This window comes from Alligator mississippiensis, chromosome 1, assembly GCF_030867095.1.
Source record: "Alligator mississippiensis isolate rAllMis1 chromosome 1, rAllMis1, whole genome shotgun sequence".
NCBI lineage: Eukaryota > Metazoa > Chordata > Crocodylia > Alligatoridae > Alligator > Alligator mississippiensis.
Window position 1 is genome coordinate 65,508,426 of NC_081824.1, and position 27,340 is coordinate 65,535,765.

Here is a 27,340-nt window from a genome sequence, read left to right on the forward strand (position 1 = left end):
CAGGCCCCGCCCCCTCCGCGCCGAGCCCGAGGCCGGGCGGGGCCGGGCGGTGACGTCAGCCCTGGCCGAGGCACTGGGGGCAGGCTTTGGTGGCCGGCATTGGGGCGGGGAGCTGGTCTTCCCCTCGCCCTCGCAGCTCCCTGCAGGGGCTCTGGCAGCCAGGCTGCCGCAGGGTCCTGCTTGAGAATCGCTGCCACATACCAGCCGCCTGCGAGCCCGATCTTTTCTGAACTTGGCCTCAGTTCACTGCGGACGAGAATCCGGCAGCCATCGCGGTGCTGCTGGCTCCCTCGGATTTGCTGAGCAGGAGGAGGTCGACTCTTAAGGTCTGGCCCCTTCCTGAGGCATCTCAAACCTGCCGCAGCAACGTACTTGGGTGTCATTGCCCATCCAAAGCCCCCCTTGCGTTAGAAAGGTCTCCACAGCTTCACCTGTGCAGCCGCTAGAGGGCTGGCCACCAGCACCGCTCCTTCCGAACGAGCGCGCGTTCCTCCTTCGGGATCCGTGTGGGAGTGTTTTATGGAGAAATGAAAGAAATGTTTGAGAAAGCAGTACAGTGCTACAGTCAAGTAATCAGACTGGAAGCCTACGACTGCAGCTCGCTTTTCCATGTTATACCTTTCCAGTGCTAAGGGGTGGCTGTGGGGGTAAGCGCTTGGAGCTGTATGGATTTAAGGACCCCTGTACACGGAAAGTGGATCACGCAAGGCCGTTACGCACCGCGCTGCAGACACTGATACACGGCTTCTGGCTCAGAGAGATCATGTGCAGAGCAGGTTGTTTGAGTGCTTCACCACCTGGTACAATTTGTCTTGCGGTGGAGATATAGCCCTAAGGATTTAAGAAGCCACATCCAAAATGCTACAGTATTTTGGAGGTGAGTATAGCATAGCTATATCCAAGCTACCTTTCACCCCTGTGAGGAGCAGGGTAAGTCAACTCACATGAGAGTCCACATTGTTACAGCTGGATTGTGCAGTATTTTGGCTCTGGGTATAGCATAGCTCAGGGGCCTTCAACCTTTTTGGGTCAGTGTACCCCGGCCCCTGGACGTGGAGCGGAGGGGTGTGTACAGCCGCCAGGGGTACACTGCTCCATGTCTGGCTGCCAGGGATACACTGGCCCAAAAAGGTTGAAAAGCCCTGAGCTATGCTATACATGCAGGATCATGAATGGTGGCGCTTCACCCTCACCTGCCTACACATACCCCCTAGGGCCTTCTCAAGTACCCCTGGGGGTACGCATACCCCTGGTTGACAATCCCTGGCATAGCTATATCCAAGCTATTTTTAATCCCTGTGAGGGAGGAGCAGGATAAATCAACTTGTGAAGTCCACATTCCTACAATCAGATTGTTGTCAGCATCCAGCAGTGTAGACATAACCTTTGAATCAGCGGTAGGAAACCTTTTTCACCTGCAGACTGGAATGACCCATGGGGGATAGCATGCTGGGGACAGGCAGGTGCCACCTGCACTTGTCTCCATGCTAGCACAGAGCGAGCACCTGCAGCCAAAGCCCCTGCCACTGAAGCCCCACATCTGTGGGTTGGATCCAACGTTCCCAGGTCAGATCCAGCCCATGGGCTGTAGGTTGCTTTAGATCCTCTAACTTCCCTCTTCACAGCTGCAAGAACTAAGGGCTTCTCCATTTTTGCTGATTCTGGGCATGTCTAAGTCTTACAGCACTAATTAGCTAGGCACCTGTCTGCACTTATTATGCCTGTGCCCCATCAGGATTCATGAACTACCTATTCCTATTCCTGTCTGGCCTGCACAGCCAGTAGCTCTTCTGAGAATGCAGGGGCAGACTCAACCCCCCCAATAAAATACCAAGCAGAGAGGCGGTGGAAGCTCTTATCCAATAGCTAAGAACACTCACCTATGATTTGGAGATCCTGGTTCAACTTCCTCCTCCCAGATGAATGCTCTAGTCATCAGGCTATATGTTGTTTTGGGAATAAGACTCCATCTTTCTCATTGAACATTTTCTCCTTCACGGGGAATAATTAAATATTCAATGGAACCAAGGATCTGGCTTCAAACTTACAAATGCATATTACTTGGTACAAAGAAGGTTGAGAACCACTGCTCTAAGATGAATTTGTAAACACTGATGGGCAGCCCCAACCCAGTGCCCCTCACACTCCCAACCTGCTGCCCCCCTGCCCCCAGTCCCCTACAGTGTGGGGTAGGGGGTGCGTGTTTGGGGGTCAGGAGGAACCGAGCAGCCCCTTGCAGGCTGGAACTCTGACAATCTGCAAGGGAAAAGCCATGGTTTCTAACATTTTTCTCCTTCAAAGGAAAACCCATTTTTAAAGTTTGTTTATGACGCTTTCATATATTCTTGCAACCCACTTTTGGGTCGTGACCCACATGTTGAGAAACACTGACTTAGAAAATGTGGCCTCACTTGAATCTCATAATCATAGACCTCAGTGCACAAGACTGGTACAAATCCCTTAATTTCCTTTTCAGATGTACACTTTCTACTACTATTAATTTCATAGATGTTAGGGCTGGAAGGGACCTCAAAGATCATCAAGTCCAGCCCTCTGCCTCAGGGGCAGGAAGTCAGCTAGGGTCAAAGGACCCCATCAAGATAAGCATCCAAGCATTTCTTGAATAAGTCCAGAGTAGGTGCCTGCACTTCATCTGGAGGGAGTCTATTCTAGGTCTTGGGCAGTTAAGATATTTTTTCTCATGTCCAGCCTAAAACAGTCTTGGAGGAGGTTATGACTGTTGGTCCTTGTTTTTCCTTGGAGCACTCTGGTGAACAGATGTTCCCCCAGATCCTGATGTACACCCTTTGTGTACTTACAGGCAGCCTCCCCCCTGAGCCTGCGCTTTTCCAGACTGAAGAGTCCCATGGTTCTCAGCCTCTCTTCATAAGGCTTGTTCTCTTGCCCGCTGATCATATGCGTGGCTCTCCTCTGGCCTCAAGCTTCTCAACATCCTTGAATTGTGGAGCCCAGAATTGGATGGAGTACTCCAGCTGCGGCCTCACCAAGGCCAAGGGCAGCTGGAGGATAACTTAGATTCATAGATGTTAGGGTCGGAAGGGACCTCAACAGATCATCGAGTCCGACCCCCAAGTAAATTTACTCAAGTAAATCTGTGAGCAACAGAATGCATTACATGTTAACATTATGATAACTGCATGATTCCCAGCAGAGCACGGTTGCTATTACAGAAGGATCACCACATTTAGCACCTTTGTAGCAATGTAGGGAGCCCTTCAGTCCATCACCAAGTTTAGTCTCCTCATGTTACAAGCAACCAATTCCTTTCAAAACAGGGTGGAAAGGTTTAATGGCACAATAGGACCTGACCCCTGATCTCAAGAATTGCACCTCCTACCATGCCACATGCAATTGTTGGGATTGGGGATCAGCGCCTAGTTGGACAACCTGCAGCAGGGAGCCCTGGGCACAGGTTCATAAGGTGTCAGCTGGGGGAGTCAATACACTGTCTCCCACACCCAGAAGCTGCAAACCCACAGGTTCCCATACTGTGACCCCAGGATCAAAGAGCCTCTGCATCTCCAACAGGAGCTATGGAGCAAGGCACTTTAATATGCCAGGTAACAGGAAGCTGGCATTTTGAAGTGCTTGAAAGGGTAAGGCACGAAAGGCTGCAGGGCACAGAAGTTCCCTTGTTCCTTCAGGGGGAGCCCCTCAGCTTCCCCTTGCAACCGACTCCCTTGACAGCCCATTTTTGGCATCAGTGCACATTAATAGTACCCTGAATGTTAGTGTGTGCCAGGGCCACAAATCGAACTGTTGCAGGACAAAAGCCAAAAATAAAATAGCCATGGACATATAGTCATTTTCCTTAGCTTTGGAGACAGCCCCTCTCAGAGCCCAGGTGTGAGCGAAAGGCTAAGGGATAGAGCAACAAAGCTTTTGACCTCAGATACCTTATTTTCTTTTTCACTATAAAACTGGCATATTTGTCACATGGAGCATAGATCCCCTGGATTCGACTAAAAACTAGGGCTTCTACGAAAAAGACTGTAGATCTTCCGTTTGATCTTCATCCACTCTGAATGAATACAGAAGCTCATGGGGTGGGTTTCTAAAGAGACTTGTGGGCAGCCTGAAAGAGAAAAAATAAAGTCTAATGCCAGGGGCCCAGCTTTTTTAAAGCATCTACACAAAAATATTGAACAGCATCCCATATGCAAAGGGCAAAGAGGGATGTGTGTTTGTGCAATTCTATCCCTGTAAAAGATATGAAGTTCCCAAGCAGCTTGTGCACATGTGGAGGTTTATGCCACTGAACCTCAACACAGGAATGGGAACACAAGATGTACTCCTTGAACTGGACATGAGTTTATGCAGCCTCACTAATAGCAGGTATAGTCTGAATGCCTCTGACAGTATAGCCAAGCTCCCAGTCCTGAGCTCTTCCCATTTATTAAAAAAAATTGTTATAACTTTTCTCTTATCTCGCGTTACTTTTCTTGCAAGATTCTCATGTCCTTTCACATTTTCTTCATATTTTTGTGGCCATGTGGAATTTCACTCATAAAAAAAACTGCATTAATGTATACACACAATTACTCAGAGGTCATAAAAGCTTCTCTTATCTCATTACTCCTGCTGCACTTGTGAGCCTTTTTCTTTCAAATATTTCCAAAATACTGATTGTCTTTAGTTAGAACCTTGAAGACATGAGCTTCAGATTATCCCCACACACTGTTAACTTGCAAAAATAACCACTACTTGTTATAGGTGGCCAGAACAGATATCCACACTGAAAATTCATGGACAGGTACTCTCTCTTGCATACATATAAAATATTTATATTTACAAATTCTAATCAAAGATACACAGTCATGTCTACACAGAGAAAGCCTATTGCATATGGCTAAATCAAATTTCTCTTCTGAGGAAAACAACGGAATGCAGGGGTGGCAAACACAGCAAAGATAAATGCAGATCTCAAGCTAGTCAAAATAATTTTTCCTCTGCTGATTGAACTGTTGCATGTAGCTCAAGGGGAAGCATTCCTACTCATTTTAAAATATATTGATCATGACAACAAAGATATATTCAGTTTACTTTTATTAAGCTGACGATTACTAATCAAACACAAAGTTTAAAATTAAAAAGTACTTGAATAACCAGTTATTGTGAAGTGCCTTTATTAGTTCAATAAACTATGACTTTGCAACTATTTTATAGATTAGAGCCAATTTCACTTAATGCCTTGTGTACAGATTCTCTATGAACAAATAGTCAAAGCTGAATGTTCCAATTTTCGCGATTCCAATGACACTCATGCAACTTTAACATCCAAATTATAAACTGTTCCTTGGAAATCAAAATACCATGTGCAGAACAGTCACATACTAAGGTACAGTCAGCCAATAACTACATAATGTTATTTATGTGAATTTGTATGTTAGAAGTGAACAAAGTTACTAAATCATTGCCTCAACTTTTGCCCATTTCACACTAGCCTGCAACTCCCATCAACTTTAAACACTACACAAAAAAACTCAGTAAAAGTGGTCAAAGAATTGATACGTTAATACAGTATGATTTAGAAGTTGACTACAGGTTATCAGAATACGAACAGCTTTGTCATGAGCATCTAATTTTGAAAATTAAAATGAGCTGAATTGCATTCACACTGCATACTGCTTATTAAAATACAACACAATTTTATCCACATGAAAGTAAGCTCAAGTTAAATGACAAAATAATAAACAGTCTGCAGCATTTATTCAATACTGAATATTCAAATATTTTATCAATCCAGTTGCATATAAAGTAAACCTCCACCATATACATTACAATTTATGTACATCATCTAAAAGTCACCAGAATGTAATAATAGGTTAGTTTATAACTAACTTTCAATTAAATTAACAAGTAAATGTTTTTGATGGGAGAATAGCCCATACTTTTGACCTGTAACAGCAATGTTTAAATTACTTTTATGGTAAACTCTATGTTAAAAGGATTCACATCATCAAGAACTATGACTTACTTTTGTAGCTGAGTACAACTTCAAGAACAAGTTTCTGACTCTTAGTTTCTTCCATATGGGGGAGCTGTACTTCATTTTTCACAAAGCCTGCTCCGAACATCTAAGCTTTGGTTTTCATTAGAACAGACTAAGGAAGCTCCTGCACTGGCAAAAGTTATCTAACTCGCTTGCTTGCTAATAGAATGTTTTAGTTCTCTGATTAATGCCTTTTAAGCTGCTTATGAGGAACAAGCAGGAAGGACAAACTGCTTCTAGGTAGGACTTGAACCAGAGTAAATAATTAAAAAGTAAAGCCAGTTTCTATCCATACAAGTCATTCCAAGTTGAAACCAGACTTGGACATTCACTCCTACAGTCAATGGGTTAGATCCCTTGAATTTTAAGGGAATGCTTGTTCAATGCATTAGGCACATTTGCTTTACATATCTGTAAGTAATGCTGCAGATTCAGACAGCATTTTATGAAGACTTAACAGGTAACAGACTTGGGCTTGACACAGGAATTTTTTTTACAACATGTTTAATATATTAAACATCTCAGCAAGAAACATAAAAGCCCATGCAGACAACACAGTAAACTGAGGAAATACTAGAGACCTGTTTCATTCTTGTGACAGCACTGACACCCTGAATCCTGAAAGATTAAGATTTAGACTCTATCCTAACAGTCTTCCTCCACACAGCATACTGCATCATATATTTCATAGCACAGAAACAAGCAGCAGATGCACTGAGGGGCTATATGTATCATATGGCCTGGCCATAAAGAGGCAAACATTAGAAAAACATTTCAGCAGTTAGCATAGACACAATCAATACAGCTAATTATATACCCGTCATTGTCAAAAAAATCAATCCACAGAGAGGATCAAAGGCTTTAGAGAAGAGTTATGCACCCAGTTTCAGAAGTGACATAACCGGCAATTTAACTTTCAGAAACTAGGTTCACTCTGGACTGGCCTTGATGCACATGCAGCACATTTGTTTTCAGAATGCAAGATTAATTGGGAATGTCTGCACTAGTATTTCGATTTCCAAACCTGTGATGTATGATTAGCAGCACAACTCCTAAAAAGAAGCATATAGACCCAACTGTGATGTAAGCAATCCCCAGAAATGGATTTTTGCCTCCCATCCATGAGATAGTGCTCAGGATCATCCTTTTTCGTCCATCGAAACTGTGTACAGGATAATCTGAAGAACATTTAGGAAAACAGGATACACATGATAAAGCCAGCAATTTTAATTAAAATCTGGCTGACCTCAGATAGTTTCAATCAGTAATTTAACACAAACTTCCTATCTCTAAATACTAACACAGTTCAGTATTTATAACTACATGGATACATGCCCAGATTTAAGAAACTGCTTTTAGAAACGTATAAACATATATTTAATTCTGTGGTCACATTCTGAAGCTGAATTTAAATCGTGGGGTAGAAGGGATCTCAAAAAAGTTATCTAGTCCAAGCCCCTGCACAGATTCAGGATCTGATATTTCTGAACCATCCCACATGGATGCCCATCTAGCCCCTTCTTGAAAGCCTGCAGGGAAGGAGATTCCACACAACTTCCCTGGTCAGTTTATCCTACTGTTTTCATTAGAAAGATTTTCCTAAGCTTTCCGTGTTTTTTGCTACAGCTTTAAACCCCTTGCTTTATGCCCTGCCTTTTATGTTTATGGAGAGCAATGTTTCTCCCATTTTTATGGCAGTTTTACAACTATTTGTAAACGTCAATCACAGTATCCCCTTTATTCTCTTTTCTCCAAAAGAAAAATATCTAGCTCAAGTGTTCCTCATAACAGTCTGCTTTATTCTTATCATCAGTATCACTCACCTCTCAAACGTAACCAGTTTCCTCTTAGAATTTAATGCCTCATACTGGGTACAGTACTTCAGTAAAGCCTCACTAGTACTAAAGTGTGGTACTATTACCTCCTGTATCTTGCATACAGTGTTTCTGTTATTGCAGCCCAGAAGCATATTTGCTTTTTATGTAAGTGACTCATATTGAAAAATTTAGAACAGTTAAGTCATTCTAAAGTTCTCAATATAAGTTTAGCATATTCTAAATCAGTGAGTCTCGGCCAGAATTTATGGCACCTGGGGATACCATGAGATCCTTTCAACGGTGCTAAGGGGTGCCACACAATGTTAGCACTGTTAGGTATGAAAACATGATTCACAAGATAAACTTAGAGCTCTAAAATAGCATTCTGACCTGCTGTGTTTCTTCTTAATTTTTTTACAACAGGAAAAAATGCTCTATTGTTCACTCATTTTTTATTATGAAAAACTAAGCTAACATTTTGAGGGGTGCCTTGTGTCTAAAAAAAGGTTGAGAACCACTGCTCTAAATTCTAGTTTAATATATATAATTAAACATCTATATTTTCTTCTAGTAACTTCATCTGCTGCTCTGGGCAAATCCTTCCGAAGCACTTTTACTGGTTTCCATTGCAAATCAGTTTGTCTTAGAACATGGTCTTAAAAATGTCACAGCTAGCTCTCTGTGCTGCAATTCACACAATATGAGGATTTGGTCTCAGAATCAAGGCTCCTACCTACCTCTGTCCTGCACTCCCCCCCCCCACCCCATGACTTTCTGGACGCTTTTACTACACAGAGGGTGCACCTACAGGAGACATTTACTGTGAAGCTGCCTAATTAGCTCCTAACAAGTAAAATCTCAGCAGCTAGTCAAGAGACGCTATTAGCCTGCAGTAAATTAACTCCACCTTAGGTTAGTACTTGTAAACACAAGTGCTATCTTACCATGAACGTCTTCAGTGCACAGCAACGCATGTGTAGATACTGACAGGGCTGGCTGGGGCATGAGGATCCTTTAGTGCATGGGATGCTTGGCAGCTAGCCCTGCACTGACTGAAGCACCCTTGTGCCCCAGCCAACCCCTCCACAGCACATTGAGCTGAGCTGGAGCAGCCCCAGGCTCGAAGGCTGACCCTCTGGATGCTTTGCCAGCTAGGGCTGTTCTGACCCAGCTCAACATGCTGCGGTCCTGGTCGGACATGTAAATGCAGCACCTGGGAACAATAAACTCTGGTGTAATATGCACCACAGTTTATTGTGTTGCATTAGTTGTGTGTGTAGATGCACCCACAAGCAACCCAATTTACTCCCCTGTTAGGGCACATCCTCACTGCAGTGTTCCCAACAGTGACTGAAACCAAGTGAGAGTACCCAGGTTAGCATAATCACACTGCAACCCGCAGTAAAATGTCTCCACTTAACTGCATCCATATGGGAGCTGAAAAAATAATAGATTCACAGATTTCATAGATGTTGGGGTCGGAAGGGACTTCAGGAGGTCATCGAGTCCAACCCCTGCCATGGGCAAGAAAGAGTGCTGGGGTCAGACGACGCCAGCTAGGTGCTTGCCCAGTCTCCTCTGGATAATGTTATATTCCTTACTCATTAGTTAAAGACTAGAGCTCTATGAAATATAATGTGAGAATGTCTGTCTTTCTGGGTAAGAATGAAGGCAGCTTTAGCCTACCAATTTAATAAATACAAACTTTTTTTTTCTTGGCAAGCTCAAGGTTTCCATCTAAGACTGATGATAGGGCATGGATCCAAATTAGAGCAACGGCTATTCCAACTCTCGGTATTAAATTCATTTTGGAAACTAGAAGTAGGACAAGATTCAAGGCATTTCAGCACTGGCTGTCTCCCCAACAATGCGAGAGTGTGCCAGCCTACAGAAAGCAAACAGGCTACACGTAAGAAGCAGCTAGAACAGCCAATGCATCAAGTTTTAATAGCTCTGTGGACCTGTTTTGTGCAGCAGATGTGTAAGCACAGAATGGTGGGGATAGATTGTTACACAAACCTAGGAGGACTGAGGTGGTCCCAGAATTGCTGCAGTAAGAACATAAATCTAGATGGTAATATAACTTGGAAGAGGAGGGAAAGGGAGAGAGCAGGGCACTAGCCTGTGCACCAGTGCAGAGGGGGTGCCACTCTGTTATACAATTCACATAAAGAAATAAAAGAAAAATGGATCTCCTGAAGTAACTTCTTTGAAATAGTCTCATAATAATGAAATTTCACACCACCACTTCAAAATATAGTCCTATAAACCTGACTACTGGTATAAGTCTTGTGGCCTTACAATATGTGCATTCAAATATTCCAGCTGACACCATCAGCAGTTCAATATATTAATAAAGGATACTATACGTGATGTCCAAGGAGTACTGTCCAGCCTCTAAGGTCGGCTGCAAATTATTTTTCCTTTCTATAAGACGATACAGTTTACGAAATGTAGGAAGTGCTGCAGTACGCATCCATACAATGAAGTCTTCATTGATGAACCCATTGTTGTCTGGGTCTGAATCCAACATATATACTGGCTTGGGCCAGTTTACAGGCTTTGTTGTGCCTAAAATTAAATCATTTAATGATATAAACATGTTTATGGGGTGGAAAAAACAATTCAAACCCAAAATCTTAAGACTAATAAGGATGCTTGTTCCCACTACTTCTATTAGAAGGTAAGAACCTCACTGCTCTGAGAAATCAAAGTTTCCAGGCTAAATTTATTCACGGCCAGCCTGTATCCATTTGTTCTGAAATCAATTTTGTCCTGTAACCTATAGGCTTTGTCCTTTCTGAGGCTTACCCTCTAGATAACTGCTGTCTGTAAATATATATTTTTAGAGACTTTGTTTTACTAAGCTAAATAATGCATGCACATTTGGTCTCCTCTGCTTTGCTCATTATACTCTCTCCTTTCTTCCAATTGTCCTAGCAGCCTTTTTCTTTTCCAGTTTGAATTAGTCTTTCTTGGACACAGGTGAACCAAAAAGCTCAAGAGTATTCCAGATGTCATGTATAAAAGGAGTGCCACGTATAAGGCATCTCCCTTACTCTACTGGAAATAGTTTATTCAATACATTCTGGGATTGTACCTGCCCGTGTGCAGTAATATCATATTGGTGACTTGATTATCCTGTGATATTTTAATGTACTTTGGTATTATTAGACATGAGGCTAATGTATATCTTGCAGATTTAGATACTGGTGTGCAAATAGCTTCGGCTGCATAAGTGAGGTTGTATGTCCATTTCCTGATTATTAATAGCCAAATGTACCTGGCTATTTAACCAGCTGTAAAATGATGTAAGGAATTAATACACTTGTCAGAGAACTGAGGCACACTAAGCTCAATTAAGATTAGATATTGCAGAAAATGATCTGAAAGCAATATCAGCAAGAAATATTTTAAGATTAATAGTAGTGATAAGGAGTCTAAGTTCAAACAGTTGCAGGATTTTCTTTAGAGTTTGCACCCAGTGTACCTCTGTGCTACTATATTAGAACAGGGAAGTCAGACTAGTCTGTTTTCTTTGTTCAAGGTAAGTGCCCAGGGGCAGGGGAAGAGGAGGAGGAGGAGGAAAGAGAAGAAAAAAAAAACAGCCTTAGTAGAAAGAGTTAGTATTAGTCATTCAAAAAGCTTTAGTCAGATAAAATTTCTTAAAAGACAAGTTTAAACTAGGGTCTCTTTAATCATGGCACAAGTTTCAAACCAGATGTAGATTAATACAAAGCACAGTGAAGCAAACAGAAAATAAAACCAAACTGACAGTTATGATATGCATTAGCCATTTAAAAAAAATAATACTGACTGAATATTTCAGTGTCCGATTCTTATAAGAATGAATGCGACATCTGTGGCTGCCTCAATTTAAAAAGTATGGGATGACAGAAAGTACAAGTCAGATTCTTTTACAAAGAAACACTCTTCCATATCTTAAAAGTAGCTTGTTGTCAGATGCAACAAAATATGGGTTAGTTTAAACAAGTCTGCCTCAACGGATTCTTTCTTCCCCATAAAAAAATTGTATACTAAAAGAGCATTCCATTCCTTTTTCTTTTTATTCTGACACTTCAGATATTTTTAGAATCTTTAAAATGATTGGTACAAAATGAAAATAGACTCTAAAACCAAAATAACTTAAATCCCCCCATGACAAGTCATGATTTTAAAATAATAAATAAATTAAACTAAGACATTCACACAATAACAATGTCCCTTTCACCATTTACAGACATTTCTGGCTGAAAAAAAAAAACATTTTTAGTTTGATATTCTGTGCAGAACCACAACACTGTTGTATCAGCGTGTCAGCACAATGCTGACATTCACATAAAGTATCAGTGAGAATAATTTTTATTATTAATCTCTGTCTGACCCATATCCTTACTATCTGACTATTCATTATAAAGTGTTAAAGTAACTTACCTTGGAAAAGTGCAGTCAAGTTATTTGCATCTCCTGAAGGATTCCTGAATTTAACATTTTTGTCTGTCCACCAAGCAATACCTTTTTTATTCAAATGAATAGGAACCCTTGTTTCATTATCAATGCGATACAATACCAATGTATCTAATTAGAAATTCAAGAAAGAAAAAAAAAAACAAAACAGACAAGTATTAAACTAGAGAACATTTTATATATTTTGCTGGCAGAAAAAAATGAAACTAATATTTGATAGTTCCAGAAAAGAATGGTACAGGCAGCACTAGCATCTGTAACTGTCACAATAAATACATGGCATACATAAGAAAAAAAAAAAAATCAATGATTTCCAGAACAGCGATCCCACACCTTGCACGTTACCAGGTTCATTCAGTAATGGCAATTCAGAAAACAAAGAGCAGCACCAAGCATAACAAACAAAAAGCTTCCCACTTAGTAAGAGTTTGTTAATTGGGAGGGGGGAGAAATGAATAAATTGCACGGCCTAGTTTCTCCATTTTGAATTATTTATTGCAGTTGAAATGTGCGCCAGATTACAAAAGAGTCTTGATAGTCTTACAAGTTAAAAAATGATACCATACCATTAAACATACTGTTGGCTATAGCTCCACATGGAGCAATGGGCTTGTCCTCACTCGTGCGGTAAGGCTCACACTCCTTACTGGGATTCTAATATTTAGAATGAAAGAAAAAGGTAGTTCAGAACTTCTATAAATAAAGCAAGCCACCCCATTCTTGAGCAAATACTTCAGTGAACCTAGAGTAGGCTTTTGGCAATAAACACCAAGTATTTTAAAAGAAGGTGAAGTATTATGATGCTTTAAAAAGAGGTGTACAAACTGCAGGCAGTTCTCAACCGTGTAGTACATGCATTGTAATATAACGTTTTATATCAGGTGGCCATCTTTAATCTAACGATTCAAGTCTACTATAACTTCATTTAGAACATTTTCCCAACATAAGATCACAGTTAAAAAATCCATTTATATATATATGATAAAGAATAAATAACAAAGCATCTTATACAATGATGTGTATATGGTGTATATGTTGAGATGTGTGTGTGTGTATTATACTAATCATCTCTCTATATCTATCTATAGCTATAAAATTAGTATATTGGTTTTTTAACAATCCAATAAAAAGCATTAAGGAAGAAAAAAATCACAAAAACCAAAAACTGGTGCTTAGAATATTTCTACAAGTACAATAAAAATGCTTATACACCAATAAAGGACTGGCTGATAAGATATAATGAAAATACAAAGAGCCTAACTTCCTCAATGCTCTTCTGTTTTTGAATAAAACATGGAGCTAAAAACCCGGACTTCATAAAATGGTGGAAGGCCTGGCTGTTGAGCCATTAACAATCACTGGGGACAGAGAAGCATCTGCTGGAACCACAAAATAGCAAACTCCTCACTTATGAAGGGCCTCAAAGAAATCTACAGACTGTAGACAGATTCTGAGCAGTTCGCTGTCCTTTTGAACACATTCATTTTAGAAAGATCTTCCAAGTATAATTCTGAATTGAAATACGCAGTTCTGACCACGTGAAAACTGATGATGTAGCAAAATTAATTTATCCCAACTTGGATGCTTGCTAGCTGGATGATTATAGTACTAAAAAAATTAAAAAACCTTCAGACAGAAAAACTGAGGATAAATGAATCTCATTTGCTAAAGAGTGCAAGAGATCTTTAAATGTCCAATTATAGACACTGAGCAATGGTCAATCTACTGCATCATAATTGATAAGTTACTGATTAATTGCATATTGTCCATTAAGCATAATAGATATGAAATATGCTTAGTACAGGGGTGGGCAAAATATGGCTTGCTGACCAGATCTGGCCTGCCAACAGATTTGATCCAGCCTGTGGGTGGATGGCCACCAATTCATTGGATCTGGTCCATCCATGGGTGGCTGGTGGCTCTGGCCACCATGCAGTGCCAGGTAAAAGGGCAAGACTGCTTCCACCCAGCAGCATCAGCCCTTGACACGGCAACATCAACCTAGTAGCTGCGCCCACAGCAGATGCTGCTGCCCAACACTGCAGCAGATATCCCCATCTGTGTCCACAGGCGAGTTCTGGGGTTCCTGGTGAACTACAGCTTTGGCCGGGTTCTGATGGGAGACAGGGAGAGAGATCTGGATGTGGCCCTTGACAGGTCCCCAAAACTCATTAAGCGGCCCTTCAGCAGAAATAATTGCTCACCCCTGACTTAGTAAAACATCAATCCTTCAGCCATTACAAAGAGAAATACCTACCACACTATAAGACACACATAGGTTTTGGAAGACAGCATGCAGAAAAAGAGATTTTTCCAGAATGATGCCTGAATGCTCACTGGCTGCCAATTTTGCAGTAGCTTTTAACTCCAAAGCCAACAGCCACTGCCATTCTGGCAGCAGCCACAAGAGGATTAACACTGGACTCTACCTAGTTGCCTGCTGAGCCAGAGAGAAGTGGGAGTCATTTTGGCAGGCACTAGAGCACAGCCTCTCCATGCTTCTATTCCAGCAAAGAAAAGAAGAATGTCAGCTTCCTCACTTATGACACTGCAATTTTGGAGAACCTATTTTTTGGGGGAAGGTTGTATATGGTACACAAGTAAATATATTTCACTTCACCTTTATTTAAATAAATAAATAAGCCTACTCCGTACCTTAATTTATGTAGCAGTAGAAATGTATTTGCCTGTTGTTATGCTAGCAAACTCATTTACTTACAAGTAAGGAACCATTATCTCCATTTAGTTGGCTGTCATCTCGAGATTTCACATAACGACGATGGTTCTGATAGAAGTTGGACAGTCCGTAATACATGAACACATTACTCTGCAACACACAAGATGACAGATAGAAAGACAGTTTCCAATAACTCCAAGAAGAAAAGACAAATCTATATAATACATCATTACACTGATATGGCTGAAAAGTTGACATATTTTTACATCACAGTGTTTATAGTTATTCTATATCAGTGATGTTCTCAACATTAGCTCAAACAAATTACAACTTTTTAAAAAAGTGCCAATATTACAAATTCAGACGGGCATATGAAAATGATGCCCTTTCAACTTTGCATATTATTAGTCAGTCACCACCAGGAAATTGACTACTCTATATTCTCTTCTGCAAATGAGTTGTTAAACCATGAATGTTTACTTATGTCAGCATGCAAATTCTTAGAAACTGAAAATCTTCTTTTAAAACCTAACCTGCTGACGCTTGTACAACTAGACATCTTAAGGTAAACACTGAAATGCCTTAACTCAGGGGTGGCCAACCCACAGTACACATGTCAAGTGCATGGGCAGCCTTTCTGCATGGCACATGGCAGATGAGGCAGGGAGTAGGCAACAGAGCAACAGATTTGGCAGGAACACAGAATAAGAAGCAGAAAGCAGAACAGATGATCAGGCAAGGAACAGAAAGCACAGCAGCAGTGGAAGAGAACTGAAGTGGCACTCAGGGAGCACACACCTAATTTGTGGCATGCCTGACAAAAAGACTGTCCCGCACTGCCTTAATTCACGGTGATTAAGATATCAGCAGGAAATCTAAGCTAATACTGCCACATATTATCCCATCTATAGTTCTACTATGACATTAAGGACAAGCCCAATATAGAACTGAACCACAAACCTGCATTAACTGACAGTTTCAGCTAAGGCCACAACTCTATACACGGTAGCTTTTACAACTCCTACTATCTGTGGTAATCTAGAGAAAGAAGTATTGAAAGATACCTCCTTCCCAATGAATTACATAGTCTAAGACTTAGAGGGCAAATCTATAGATTAAGGACATATATGTTCCAAATGCTGTTATAAATGCATGAGCGAGTAATAAATAGGGGTGCACCGATAAAGGTATTTTTAGGCTGATACCAATGACTGATATGCAGCCCTGCAGCTTGGAAAGCAGCATCTGGCTGGTAAGTCTGTTGAGGTGAGGGAACAGGTGAGGGGAGGGAAGGGGTGTGGGGGGTGCAGATCAAGGCCCCTATGGTGAGGGAGGTAGTAGGGCTGGGGCAGAGGCTGCCCAGCTAGGACGGAGTAGGGTGCAGGACGGAGCCACGAGTGGCTCATCCAGGGGACTCAGGGAGGGGGGAGAGGGTGGATCCAACCACTACGCACACCCCTGGGGGAGCCATGGGTGGCATGTCCCCATGATCTGCGAGTGGGGCAAGGGCAGGCTGCCGTTGTGGACTGGGGCCCGGGGCGGTGCCGAACTCTTCCTGGCAGGGGGTTGGGCCACGGCTGTGCTCGGGGTGGGCAGCAGCAGCGCTGGAGTGGGGGAGGAAGGCTACGGGTTGAGCTACAGTTACCCCAATAATTGCTGTAGGACCCCCTCACAGAGCCGCCGCTGCCCGCCCTGAGGGCAGCTCCGGCCCAAACCCCCACCAGGAGGAGCCCAACGCCACCCCCAGCCCAAGCCTGCAGAGGCAGTTCGCCCTCTCCCTGTGCACATATCTGGGGGGCCCATGCCCCACCATGGCTCTCCCGGTGGTGCGCATAGCTGTGGGATCCAACCCCCTCCCTGGACCCCCCAGACAAACTGCTTGCAGCTTCGTCCCATGTTCTGCCCTGGCTGGACAGCGCCTGCCCCAGCCCCAGCCCCTCCTTCATCCCAGGGGCCTCAATCTGCCTCCCCCACACCCTTTTCCTCCCCCCCCACAAGACTTACCAGTTGGATGCTGCTCTGCAATCTGCTGGGCTTACTGCAAGCATGTTATGGCTGCATGCATGCACGCGGCATTTAATCAGCAACATTACTGGCCACAGCAGCCAAAAAAAGCCAATTGCTGATAACATTAGTTTTCCTTTTATCGGTGCCGATACAATATAGACCAATGTATCGGTGCACCTCTAATAATAAATCAAGTAAGGATAGCATCAGTTATTTTGTACCACGTAGTTTGGAGACAAAACATACAAAGATAAGCTGGGCAGAAAAAAAGAAGAGAGGAATGAGTTATCAACGTTATGTCAAGTAAAATGTTCCTCCGAAATACAATGCTTAGAGTTTAGAAGTGCAGCAGAGTTCAAACAACAGAAAACTGAAGATGTGACAAACTACTATTATAGCTCACAAGAGCAATGATTGTTTGAAACCAGGACTATCAATCATGACATAAAAGCATGAATACTAAATTAAAATTAAGAGTTATTTAATGCCACCTTACACAACATAACAGACCTCAAATGGATGATCTAGTGTAAAGTTAATGGTGCAAGTACATGATGGTGTGCTATTCCAGGATACATTTAAGCATTTGTTGCAGGGACTAGTAGGCTCTATGCCTGTATAATCAATCTGTAAAAGAAAGGGAAATCAGAGTTACAGCAGGAAGACAAAGACAAGTAATGATTAACAAGCCAAAAACATTGTGAAAGAAGGCATATCAATTAATTCCACCAATTATCCACACAATTACACACACCCCACAAAGCCTCTGCCACAAACAGAAACACCTTAAAAATATAAAATATTGGCATTTACCAAATTGATCTTTACTGCTAACTATAACAAATACAGATTTAGAGATCTCATACCAGGAGAATGACATTTACAAATACAAACACAAAAATCCACCCGTTGTGTATTAAAACCTACCTTTTGTAACTTAAATTTTCAAAAAGAATTCTTGACCCAGTATTTAATCACTAGAATCTGGCAAAGAAAACATGCTTTGCTGCTTCCATTTAGAAATGCAATGGGGCAGAAAGATTTTTAAAAGTCCTAAGTGCCCAACAGTGCTTCCCATCTATTCTTAACATATGCAAGGTTGAAGGAACTGGGCTTATTTAGTATGAAGAAGAGAAGACTGAGGGTGTATTTAATAGCAGCCTTCAACTACATGAAGCGGGTTCGAAAGATGGTGGAGCTAGACTGTTCTCAGTGCTGGCAGATGACAGAACAAGGAACAATGATCTCAAGTTGCAGCAAGGGAAGTGTAAGTTAGATATTAGGAAGAATGTACTACCCTCTCCTAGCGAGAAAAACACTGGAACAGGTTAACCCATAAAGGTGACGGAAGCTCCATCCTTGGAGGTTTATAAGACCTGGTAGACAAAGCCTTGGCTGGGATGATCTAGTTAAAGATGGTCCTACTTCGAGCAGGGGGTTGGACTAGATGACCTCCTGAGGTTCCTTCCAATCCCAACTTTCTATGATTCTAATATAAACCAGTGATCTCAATTTCCCCCTTGGTGCTGAAAACAAAAGTTTATTGCAAGGTACAAACAACTATAAGAATTTTGTACCGTGTCCTGAAAAAATGAGATACTGAAACAAGCTAAGTGCCTGCATGTTTTTCTGAAAAGTTACCAAACTTGGTTTGTACTGGTTTATGCTTACAGTTAAACTTTTTGCTGGCACATAGATTTCATAGACATTAGGACTGGAAGGGACCTCGGAAGATCATCGAGTCCAGCCCCCTGCCCAAAGGGTAGGAAGTCAGCTGGGGTCACAGGATCCCAGCAAGATAAGCATCCAGTTTGCTCTTGCAGGTGTTCAATGTAGGCGCTTGAACCACCTCCGATGGCAGGCTGTTCCAGATCTTGGGGGCTCGGACAGTAAAGAAATTCTTCCTTATGTCCAGCCTGAAACGGTCTTGCAGTAATTTATGACCATTTGACCTAGTCGTCATCCCTTGGGGCGCTCTGGTGAACAAACATTCCCCCAGATCCTGGTGGTCACCCCGATAAACTTATAGGTGGCCATCAGATCACCCGAGCCTGCGCTTTTCCAGGCTAAAGAGCCCCAGGGCTCTCAGCCTGTCATCATAGGGTCTGCTTCCCTGACCTCTGATCATGCGCATGGCTCTTCTCTGGACTCTCTCAAGCTTCTCCACATCCTTTTTGAATTGTGGAGCCCAAAACTGGACGCACTACTCCAGCTGCGGCCTCACTAAGGCCGAGTACAAGGGGAGAATGACGTCCCGGGATTTGCTTGAGAAGCATCTATGGATGCAAGCCAGCGTTTTGGTCACTTTACTAGCCGCAGCATCGCACTGCAGGCTCATGTTCATCTTGTGGTCAATGATGACCCCCAAGACTCTTTCTTCCTTAGTGCTAGCCAACATAGCACTGCTGAGCCTATAAGGATGCTGCAGGTTTTTCTTCCCAAGGTGGAGAACCTTGCATTTATCGGCATTGAACACCATCAGATTCTCGCCCGCCCACTTGCTGAGCCTGTCCAGGTCAGCCTGGATCACCCGCCTGTCTTCTGGTGTGGATGCTTTGCCACAAAGTTAGGTGTCATCGGCGAACTTGGCCAGTCCGCTTCTGACTCCAGTGTCCACATCATTAATGAAGATGTTGAACAGTATGGGTCCAAGGACAGAGCCTTGGGGGACCCCACTGGTCACAGGACACCATGATGAGTGACTTCCATCAATTACTACCCTCTGGGTCTGACCCCGGAGCCAATTTTCCAGCTAGTGGATTGTGGAGGACCCAAGGCAACAACTGGCCAGTTTCTCCAAGAGGTGATCATGGGACACCAGATCGAAGGCTAACTATACATATATAGTTATATACATAACTATAAGCAACATGTTTCCTACTATACAGTAGGGTTGAGCCTAAAAAAAGGTTGATTTACGTAAAGAAATTAGTTTTACACCCTGCATGAACTGGCAAATATCACCGCTTCAGCAGTCCTTACGAGCAATCTGTCAACTGTTAGTTTAAATAGCACTGCACACCGTTTATCCTGAACTGAACAGTCAGTTGAACAGCAGCTGACTTGGTACTTAACTCATGGGCAGATCTGGCTGATTTAAAATGATGTATGAGAGACAAAACTTGTGTGTGATATATCTTTAATTAGACCAGCTGTACGGTTGGGAGAGATATCTGGAAAAAAAAACAAACCAACAAAAAACCTCATCTTTTACAAAAACTTCATTATGCACATCCAACTCTAGTTCTTCAGTTAGTCCAAACAAACTCTGACACTTTAGGGTTACAATAAAGCAGACTGCATTTGGAAAATCGAATCTCTGAATAGTAGACTGCAAATTCTACAATGTAGGAAATCCCTATAGACAAACAATGTGAACATACTTTTGACTGGAGCTTCCCTGGATCTATGGAAGAGGATCCCGAACTGTTGCTTATCGCATAGCCCCTTCCAGATTTACCAGCTGCCAATGCACTCCTACCAGGATACATTTTATATTTTAACCCCATTAAATGCCAATTATTATTATGAAAATTAAATATGCCATTATACAATTTCTCCCATGTACCCCCCAGAGATGTCTTGAGTGCCCCCCCCCAGGGGTGCATGTACCACAGTTTGGGAACCCCTGATCTAGGGTAAGGCCCTTAGACAGTAACAATTCAGAGTGAGGAAAAAAAGGGGAAGAGGGGGAGTTGTTCTCTGTTGATTATGTACAACTGCTAAACCTTCCTAGCTGCCACGTTAAGTTAATTTCTTCACCTCTCGAAGTAAACAACTGAACAATCATTCTCTTTACACAATATTACTTTGAGGTTAAGAATCTTGTCCTGGATCCAGTTGAGTTTTGGTAAATTTAAACTTGATTTTAATGCAATCTTTCTACTCCAGGGGAAAAATAGGTTTTTCAAAGAATCTCTCTTTAGTAGCTTATATTTGTTTCTTCCAACTAAATTACGTTCGTCTCCCCTTGATAACTATGAACACACTATCTGCTATGAAACTCTTGTGTGAGCGAAACAGAGTTTGCAAAAATGCTAGAAAACTGCTTATGTGCAGGATATGTAATACTGATACTAAATCTGGTGGAAAGCTTCCATATTTGAATTTAAGGTAGCTCTGGTGGAAATCAATGCAAACGTACATACTGTTATTGAGTACTTAGCTGAATGGTCAAAATTATACAAAGCAAGTCTAAAATTGCATCATACATTATCCTCCATTGCAAATAAAAATCCATGTTTGAATTTAAGTCCATTTTGTTAAGCAAAATTAACTTAAAATCATTCACTTTGCCATTAATGCTCTGGAATATCCAGGTCAGTTTAGTAAATATGGCTTCATTAGAAAATTATTATGTAAAAAATAAAAATCAATGTTAGTGAAAGACAAAATTAAAGTGTGGTTACATTTTACTAAAAAAAATAAGTTGTTATCAATCTGTGAAGTGCTCACTCTGTATTTTAAACAACGTAGTCAAATTAACAAAAATTTACTTGCTCAAAAGAATTATAGGGGCTTGATCAGGGGTGGGAAAAATACAGCCTGTGGGTCAAATCCATCCCACCAGGTGACTGGATCTGGCCCACAGCTGCCCCCACAGCGCTTCACGTGGCAGGGGACAGCACTGAGAACAGCCCACCAGAAGCTGCTCCTGCTGCACTGTGCCATACCATTCCAGGCAGGTGGGTGAGCAGCTTCAGCCTGGTGGCTCCTGCCCCAACACCCAGCTCTGCCTTTCAGCTCCCAGCCATCTTCCAGGGAGCTGGAGCAGTTTCCAGTGGGCTGTTCCCAAGGTGGCTGCAGCCAGTTGAGTGCTGCTCTGAGCCCCGTGCCTCCAGCAACTGCTCCTCCTCCTGCTCCTCTTGCTCCTGCCACACCACACCATGCCACTCCCAGCAGGCATTCCAAGGGAATCCAACAGATGCCCAAAAGCTAAAATAACGAAGAGAACAGCTAAGAAACTAGACCATAGTTTTTGGAACTGAGTACGTAATTTCAGCTTCTAAATCTATACTTATGCCACAGTTCTGCAAACACTTAAACCTGTGTTAAATCATTGGGACCACTTCTACAAAAATCAAATGTTTTTTGTTTGTTTGCATCTAAAACAAACAAATGTTTGTTTTAGATGCAAAACAAGTGTTTGCATCTAAATAAAAGCAGAATCTTTTTTAAATATACCAGTGTTTAGGTTGACCAAGGAACTTGGATGTTGTGACACCCAAGCTTTCAATCCTGCACCCTCCAAACCAGAATCCACAGGCACAAGTTCGGCATCTAAACCACCCACACAGAACATGGGCAGAATAAGGAAACAAAGAATGGGATTTACAACACCCCTCCCACCAAGCAGGAAGTAACCTAGACTGGTCAGAACGAAACCATGACAAGGTGTGCATCTTAAAATCCCCAGCCTAATTAGGACTCAGACACCTAACTCTAGGTTGCAAGTTATCTACAATCACCCAAGCCTAACCCCTCTCCTGAAACATAGCTCCAGAGTCCTGCCTTTCAAAAAGAGCTCCAGGAGGAGGAAGTGGTGGTGCTGCCATCCCCTTCTTCCCCTTTATACATTTCCTCCCACATTAAAAAAGCAACTGGATAAGAAATTTAAACAGTGTTTGAAACAAGGAGAAGAACCATAATCTCCATACTCCCAAGTGAGTACTCTACCCTAACTACTATGCTACAAAGGCTTGTTCACTATCACTCTGGCCCATTACATTATTACATCAAAAACCTATAGCCTGATGTGATCAGGCCCATCTCCTGAAAAGTGGTTTCAATCTTTCAGACAGTGCTGAACCTGAACCTGCTTCTTGGTCGAGTGCTGTAACTAGCAGGCCCTTTGCATAAGAAGGAGGGAGGAGCTTAGGAGTATCTTGCATTTCTAAAAAAAAAAACCAAAACAAATTACTACTTTTACTTCTGTGTCTAATATGGATTAAGGTCCTTATCTTTAGTCTCCACACTCTATAAAAACTGATATAAAAATGTAAATACTTTTAGCTGTAATAACTAAACCTAAACCAAAGATAAGAATTTTTTTAAAACACCACTGTCAACAGTTTGCCAATGGTTAATGTATTAGAAGGAACCGTTCCTTTCCATTCTCTAAATTGCATCCCATTAAAGATTACACAACTACCTCAAATATTACCACAAGAAAATGCCTTTTTTAAAAACCCTATCCTAACAGCATTCTTTAAAAGAAATCAATTAGGTTTTTGCGATGCAATGCATGCCCTCAGATCTAAGCACAAAGGTGCATATTTTTAGAAAGCAATTAACTGTAGACACGATAGTGACAGAACACAAAGTACATTTCAAACTAATCTTTTACATTCCTTGACTTGAGCAGCTTCAATTTTAGATTATTTACACATTTTATTACAGCAATGTTAAAACTTTAGAGAGATATACAAATGAGAACATATGCTGCTTGGTTACCAGGGGTTAAAACAACTACTCTGATCTTCACAATTCTGTCTACTTCTGTCCATGTCAAATTACTGGATCTGCACAAGGACTTGTAATTTTTTATTGGCTCACACTGGTTGCATCATACTCTGTACCACTGCATTCCTACAAACACACACACTCTTATGTTGTTTTGTTTTTTTACTGTGAGCAATCTTCTTTTTTTTTTTTTAATTCATCTTATTCAATCAACAAGTTAAAAAGCAACTGCTAGAAATTAGGTTGTTGTTATAAAAATACAGAAGCTACCAGCTAATCAAACATTGAGCATGGATGATGGAAGAGGTGGCTTTTAGTTGTTCACCAAAAAGCTGCATTGTTTTAATATTCAGTAGGGGTTCACTGAAAGATTTTTTGGGCTGATATCGATGGCTGATTATTAACAAGCCATATCAGCTGATACCGATCTGATTGCCAATATGCAGCATGGCAGCTTGGAGAGCAGCATCCAGCTAGCAAGTCAGTTGTGGGGAAGAGGTAGAGGGAAGGAGGGGATGTAGGGAGGACAGAGTGAGGCTGCCCACGGTGAGGGAGGGAGTGGGGCTGGGGCAGGACGAAGTCACGAGCAGCTCATGGTGGGGGGGATGGCATAGGGGGCATGTGCCTCCTGGAATTGTGCGCAAGGCAAGGGCAGCTGCCGCTGTGAGCTGAGGACAGGGGCAGCGCTGGTCTCTTCCTGGTGAGAGGTGGGGACTGGGCCAAGGCTGCATTTGGATCAGACAGCAGCAGCACTGGGAGTGGGGGTTCGGGGAGGCTACAGTGAATTCTGAGGTGGCTGTAGCCACCCCCCACAGCCCTTCCTCCCAGCACTACTGCTGCCTGCCCCAAGTGCAGCCCTAGCCCAGCCCCAGTCCCCCCCACCAGAAAGAGCCTGGTGCCACCCCCAGCCCCAGCACACAGTGGCAGCCTGCTCTTGCCTCACTCACAGATCTGGGGGGCAAGTGCTCCACATGCCTCACCCTGCAGGTGCATGGAGCAGCAGAAGCCACTCCCTCCGCCCAAGTCCCCCAGTGGCTGCATGCATGCTGTGGCTATGCGCACGCACAGATTTATAAGTGACATTATTGGCCACAGCAGCCAAAAAAAGCCGATTACCAATAATTTCAATTTTCCTTTTATTGGTAACGATACGATATGGACCGATGTATCAGTGCACCTCTACTACTTAGAATTGTTAAACTCAGTGTAAAGGTTTAAAATGAAGATAACATTTTGGCTACTTGCCAGCTGTATACACAAGCACCACCAAGGGCCCTCCCTAGTATACTTCAGCATTACAGACAGTATCACTGCAAGATGTCCCCTGATGCGAGTAGACCGTTGGTGCATTATTCCAAGCTTGTTTGTAGCCTGTCAGGACATCCACGGTATGAAACACAGAAACATTAACTGTACTGCATTTAGGTAGCAGCTTGACAAAGCATATGTGTATACACATGCTAGCACTGAACTTCTTGTACGTAGGCACGTGGTCTAAATCAACATGTTAAAACAACAAGCATCTTCTCCACTTTCAAAGTTCCCCTAGTATTATAGTTACCCCATAAATCAACTTGCAGATCCCTGGCTAAAAAAAACCCTCCAAAAACCCTATTGAGGACCACATCCTGGCACTGAGATATGGGTGATGGGCCTTACCAGTATCTGGAGGATGGTCAGGCTAGATCAAGCTGCTTAAAAGTCTTCAATAGTGAAGTGTGTCTGTGGGGTACTGACTGTGCTACAAGGGCGATATAGAAAATTAAGGTTGGAAGGGACCTGGCCAAGTTCACAGATGACACCAAGTTATGGGGAAGCGCGATCATGCCTGAAGATAGGCTGCAGATACATGTGGACCTAGACAGGCTGGCAAGTTGGGCGGATCAGAACCAGATGAGGTTTAACATTGGGCAATGTAAAGTGCTTCACCTGGGGACGAACAATCCCCTGCACACCTACAGGCTTGGCAATGCCAATCTGACCAGCACTATGAATGGAAGAGAGCTGGGGGTAATAACTGACCACAGTATGAACAGGAGCCGGCAATACAATTCTGTAGTCACCAGGGCAAATAATACTCTGGCGTGCATCAATCGATACATCTCCAGAAAAACCAAAGAAGTGATTCTTCAGCTCTACTCAGCATTGGTGAGACCGCAGCTGGAGTACTGCATCCAGTTCTGGGCACCGCACTTCAACAAGGACATGGAAAAGCTTGAGAGAGTCCAGAGAAGGGCCACCCGTATGACCTCATATGGCTTGCCATGCAAATCTCTGGTAAGGCTGAGGGACTTGGGTGTCTTCAGCCTAAAAAAGAGAAGGCTGAGAGGGGACTTGGTAGCAGCTTACTGCTACATCAGGGGCATACATCAAAGGCTTAGTGAACAACTGTTCAGCAGGGCACCCTTGGGGAAAACCAGGAGCAATGGTCACAAACTCCTGAAAGGCTGTTTCAGGCTCAAAATTAGGAAAAACTTCTTCACAGCCAAGGTGTCCAGAACATGGAATAAGCTCCCTCCAGAGGTGGCGCAATCACCTTCCCTGGAGATCTTCAAGAGGAGACTGGACAGTCACCTTGCTGGGGTCACTTGACCCCGGTTGTCTTTCTTGCTTGGTGCAGGGAGCTGGGCTCGATGATCTTCTGAGGTCCCTTCCAATCTATGAATCCATGAACCTCAGGAGGTCACCTAGTCCAGCGCTTCTCAACCTGTAGGTTGCAACCCAATAGTGGGTCGCAAGAATATACGAAAGGGTTGTGAGCAAACTTTCAAAATAGAGAAAAATGGAGGAAGCTGTGGTTTCCCTCTTGCAGGCTGCCAGAGCTGCAGCCTGTGAGGGGCTGCTTGGGGCCTCCCTGCCTCGCACACTGGGGGCCTGGGAGTGGGGGGCAGCAGGTCAGGAGTGAGGGGCACTGGGTCAGGACTTGCCACCTATGGTTACAAATATGTCCTGGTACAAAAAAAGGCTGAGAACCACTGGGTCCAACCCTCTGCTCAAAGCAGGACCAGCCCCAACTAGATCATCCCAGCCAAGGCTTTGTCTAGCTGGGTCTTAAAAACCTCCAAGGATGGAGCTTCCACCACCTCTCTGGGTAACCTGTTCCAGTGCTTTACTACCCTCCTTGTGAGACAGTTTTTCCTAATATCCAACCTAAGCTTCCCTTCCTGCAACTTGAAACCACTGCTCCTTATTCTGTTATCTGCCACCACTGAGAACAGTCCAGCTCCATCCTCTTTCAAATCCCACTTCAGGTAGCTGAAGGCTACTATCAAATCCCCTCTTACTCCCGTCTTTTCCAGACAGCTGAACAAGCCCAAGTCCTTCAGCCTCTGCTCACCAGCCCTGCGCCCCGGGCCCCAAACCATTTCGTTGCCCCTCCCACCCCGAGGATTGTCTCCACCTGGGCCGCACCTCCCTGTAGGGAGGCTCAAACCGGCGGCCACACTGCAGGCAGGACCGGACCGGGCCGGGCCGGGCCGGGCCGGGCCGCGGCGGCTTCCCCCGGGTGCACTCCGGAGCCGCCTGCAGGGACAAGGCAGCCCGGCCGGGGACGCACCCAGCCCAGCCCCACAGCGCACCTCGTACTCGCGGATGTTGTTGGAGGTGACAAAGATGCCGATGCCGATGGGGATGAAGACGAGGCCGATGACGAAGAAGGCGGGCAGCACGGTACCCGCCGTCAGGATGGGCTGCCAGGCCGGCAGGCGCTGCTGCTTGAACGCCGTGTTGTCCGGCTTCCGCGTCTTGGCCGCGCCGCCCCCCGTCGCGCCCAGCCCGCCCGACGGGTGCCCATCCGCATCCTCCTTCGCGCTGTAATTCACCGCCATGGCGGGGGCTCGGGGGGCCGCCGCCGCCTCCGCCGCTCGCGCCGGGGAGGGGGGGAGGGGCTGCAACGAC

General features: G+C 43.4%; 1 protein-coding gene and 1 long non-coding RNA gene across 2 annotated transcripts; one reads left to right on the top strand and one right to left on the bottom strand.

The window, feature by feature from the left end:
- Positions 1 to 86: 86 nt before the first annotated feature.
- On the top strand, positions 87 to 5,513 carry LOC132251455 (uncharacterized). Its single transcript, XR_009463553.1, has 2 exons — positions 87 to 877; positions 2,822 to 5,513. It is a non-coding gene; the product is annotated as an uncharacterized LOC132251455 (long non-coding RNA).
- Positions 5,051 to 27,340, bottom strand: TMEM30A (transmembrane protein 30A). The gene is made up of 7 exons (XM_006262250.4): positions 27,022 to 27,340; positions 17,492 to 17,608; positions 15,017 to 15,124; positions 12,864 to 12,951; positions 12,265 to 12,408; positions 10,195 to 10,401; positions 5,051 to 7,191 (listed from the first exon to the last, which is right to left on the bottom strand). The coding sequence occupies exons 1-7, from the start codon at positions 27,268 to 27,270 to the stop codon at positions 6,998 to 7,000; spliced, it is 1,107 nt and encodes a 368-aa protein (XP_006262312.1). The 5' UTR covers positions 27,271 to 27,340; the 3' UTR covers positions 5,051 to 6,997.

What these genes read in the sequence shown, in the direction of transcription:
- TMEM30A (XM_006262250.4), bottom strand. Translation starts at nt 27,270, where the DNA reads ATGGCGGTGAATTACAGCGCGAAGGAGGATGCGGATGGGCACCCGTCG. An exon ending in ACAACATCCGCGAGTACGAG is followed by an intron (nt 17,609 to 27,021) that starts GTGCGCTGTGGG and finishes TTTCTTTTACAG; the next exon opens with ATTGATTATACAGGCATAGA. An exon ending in AGCCAACAGTATGTTTAATG is followed by an intron (nt 12,409 to 12,863) that starts GTATGGTATCAT and finishes ATTTCTAATTAG; the next exon opens with ATACATTGGTATTGTATCGC.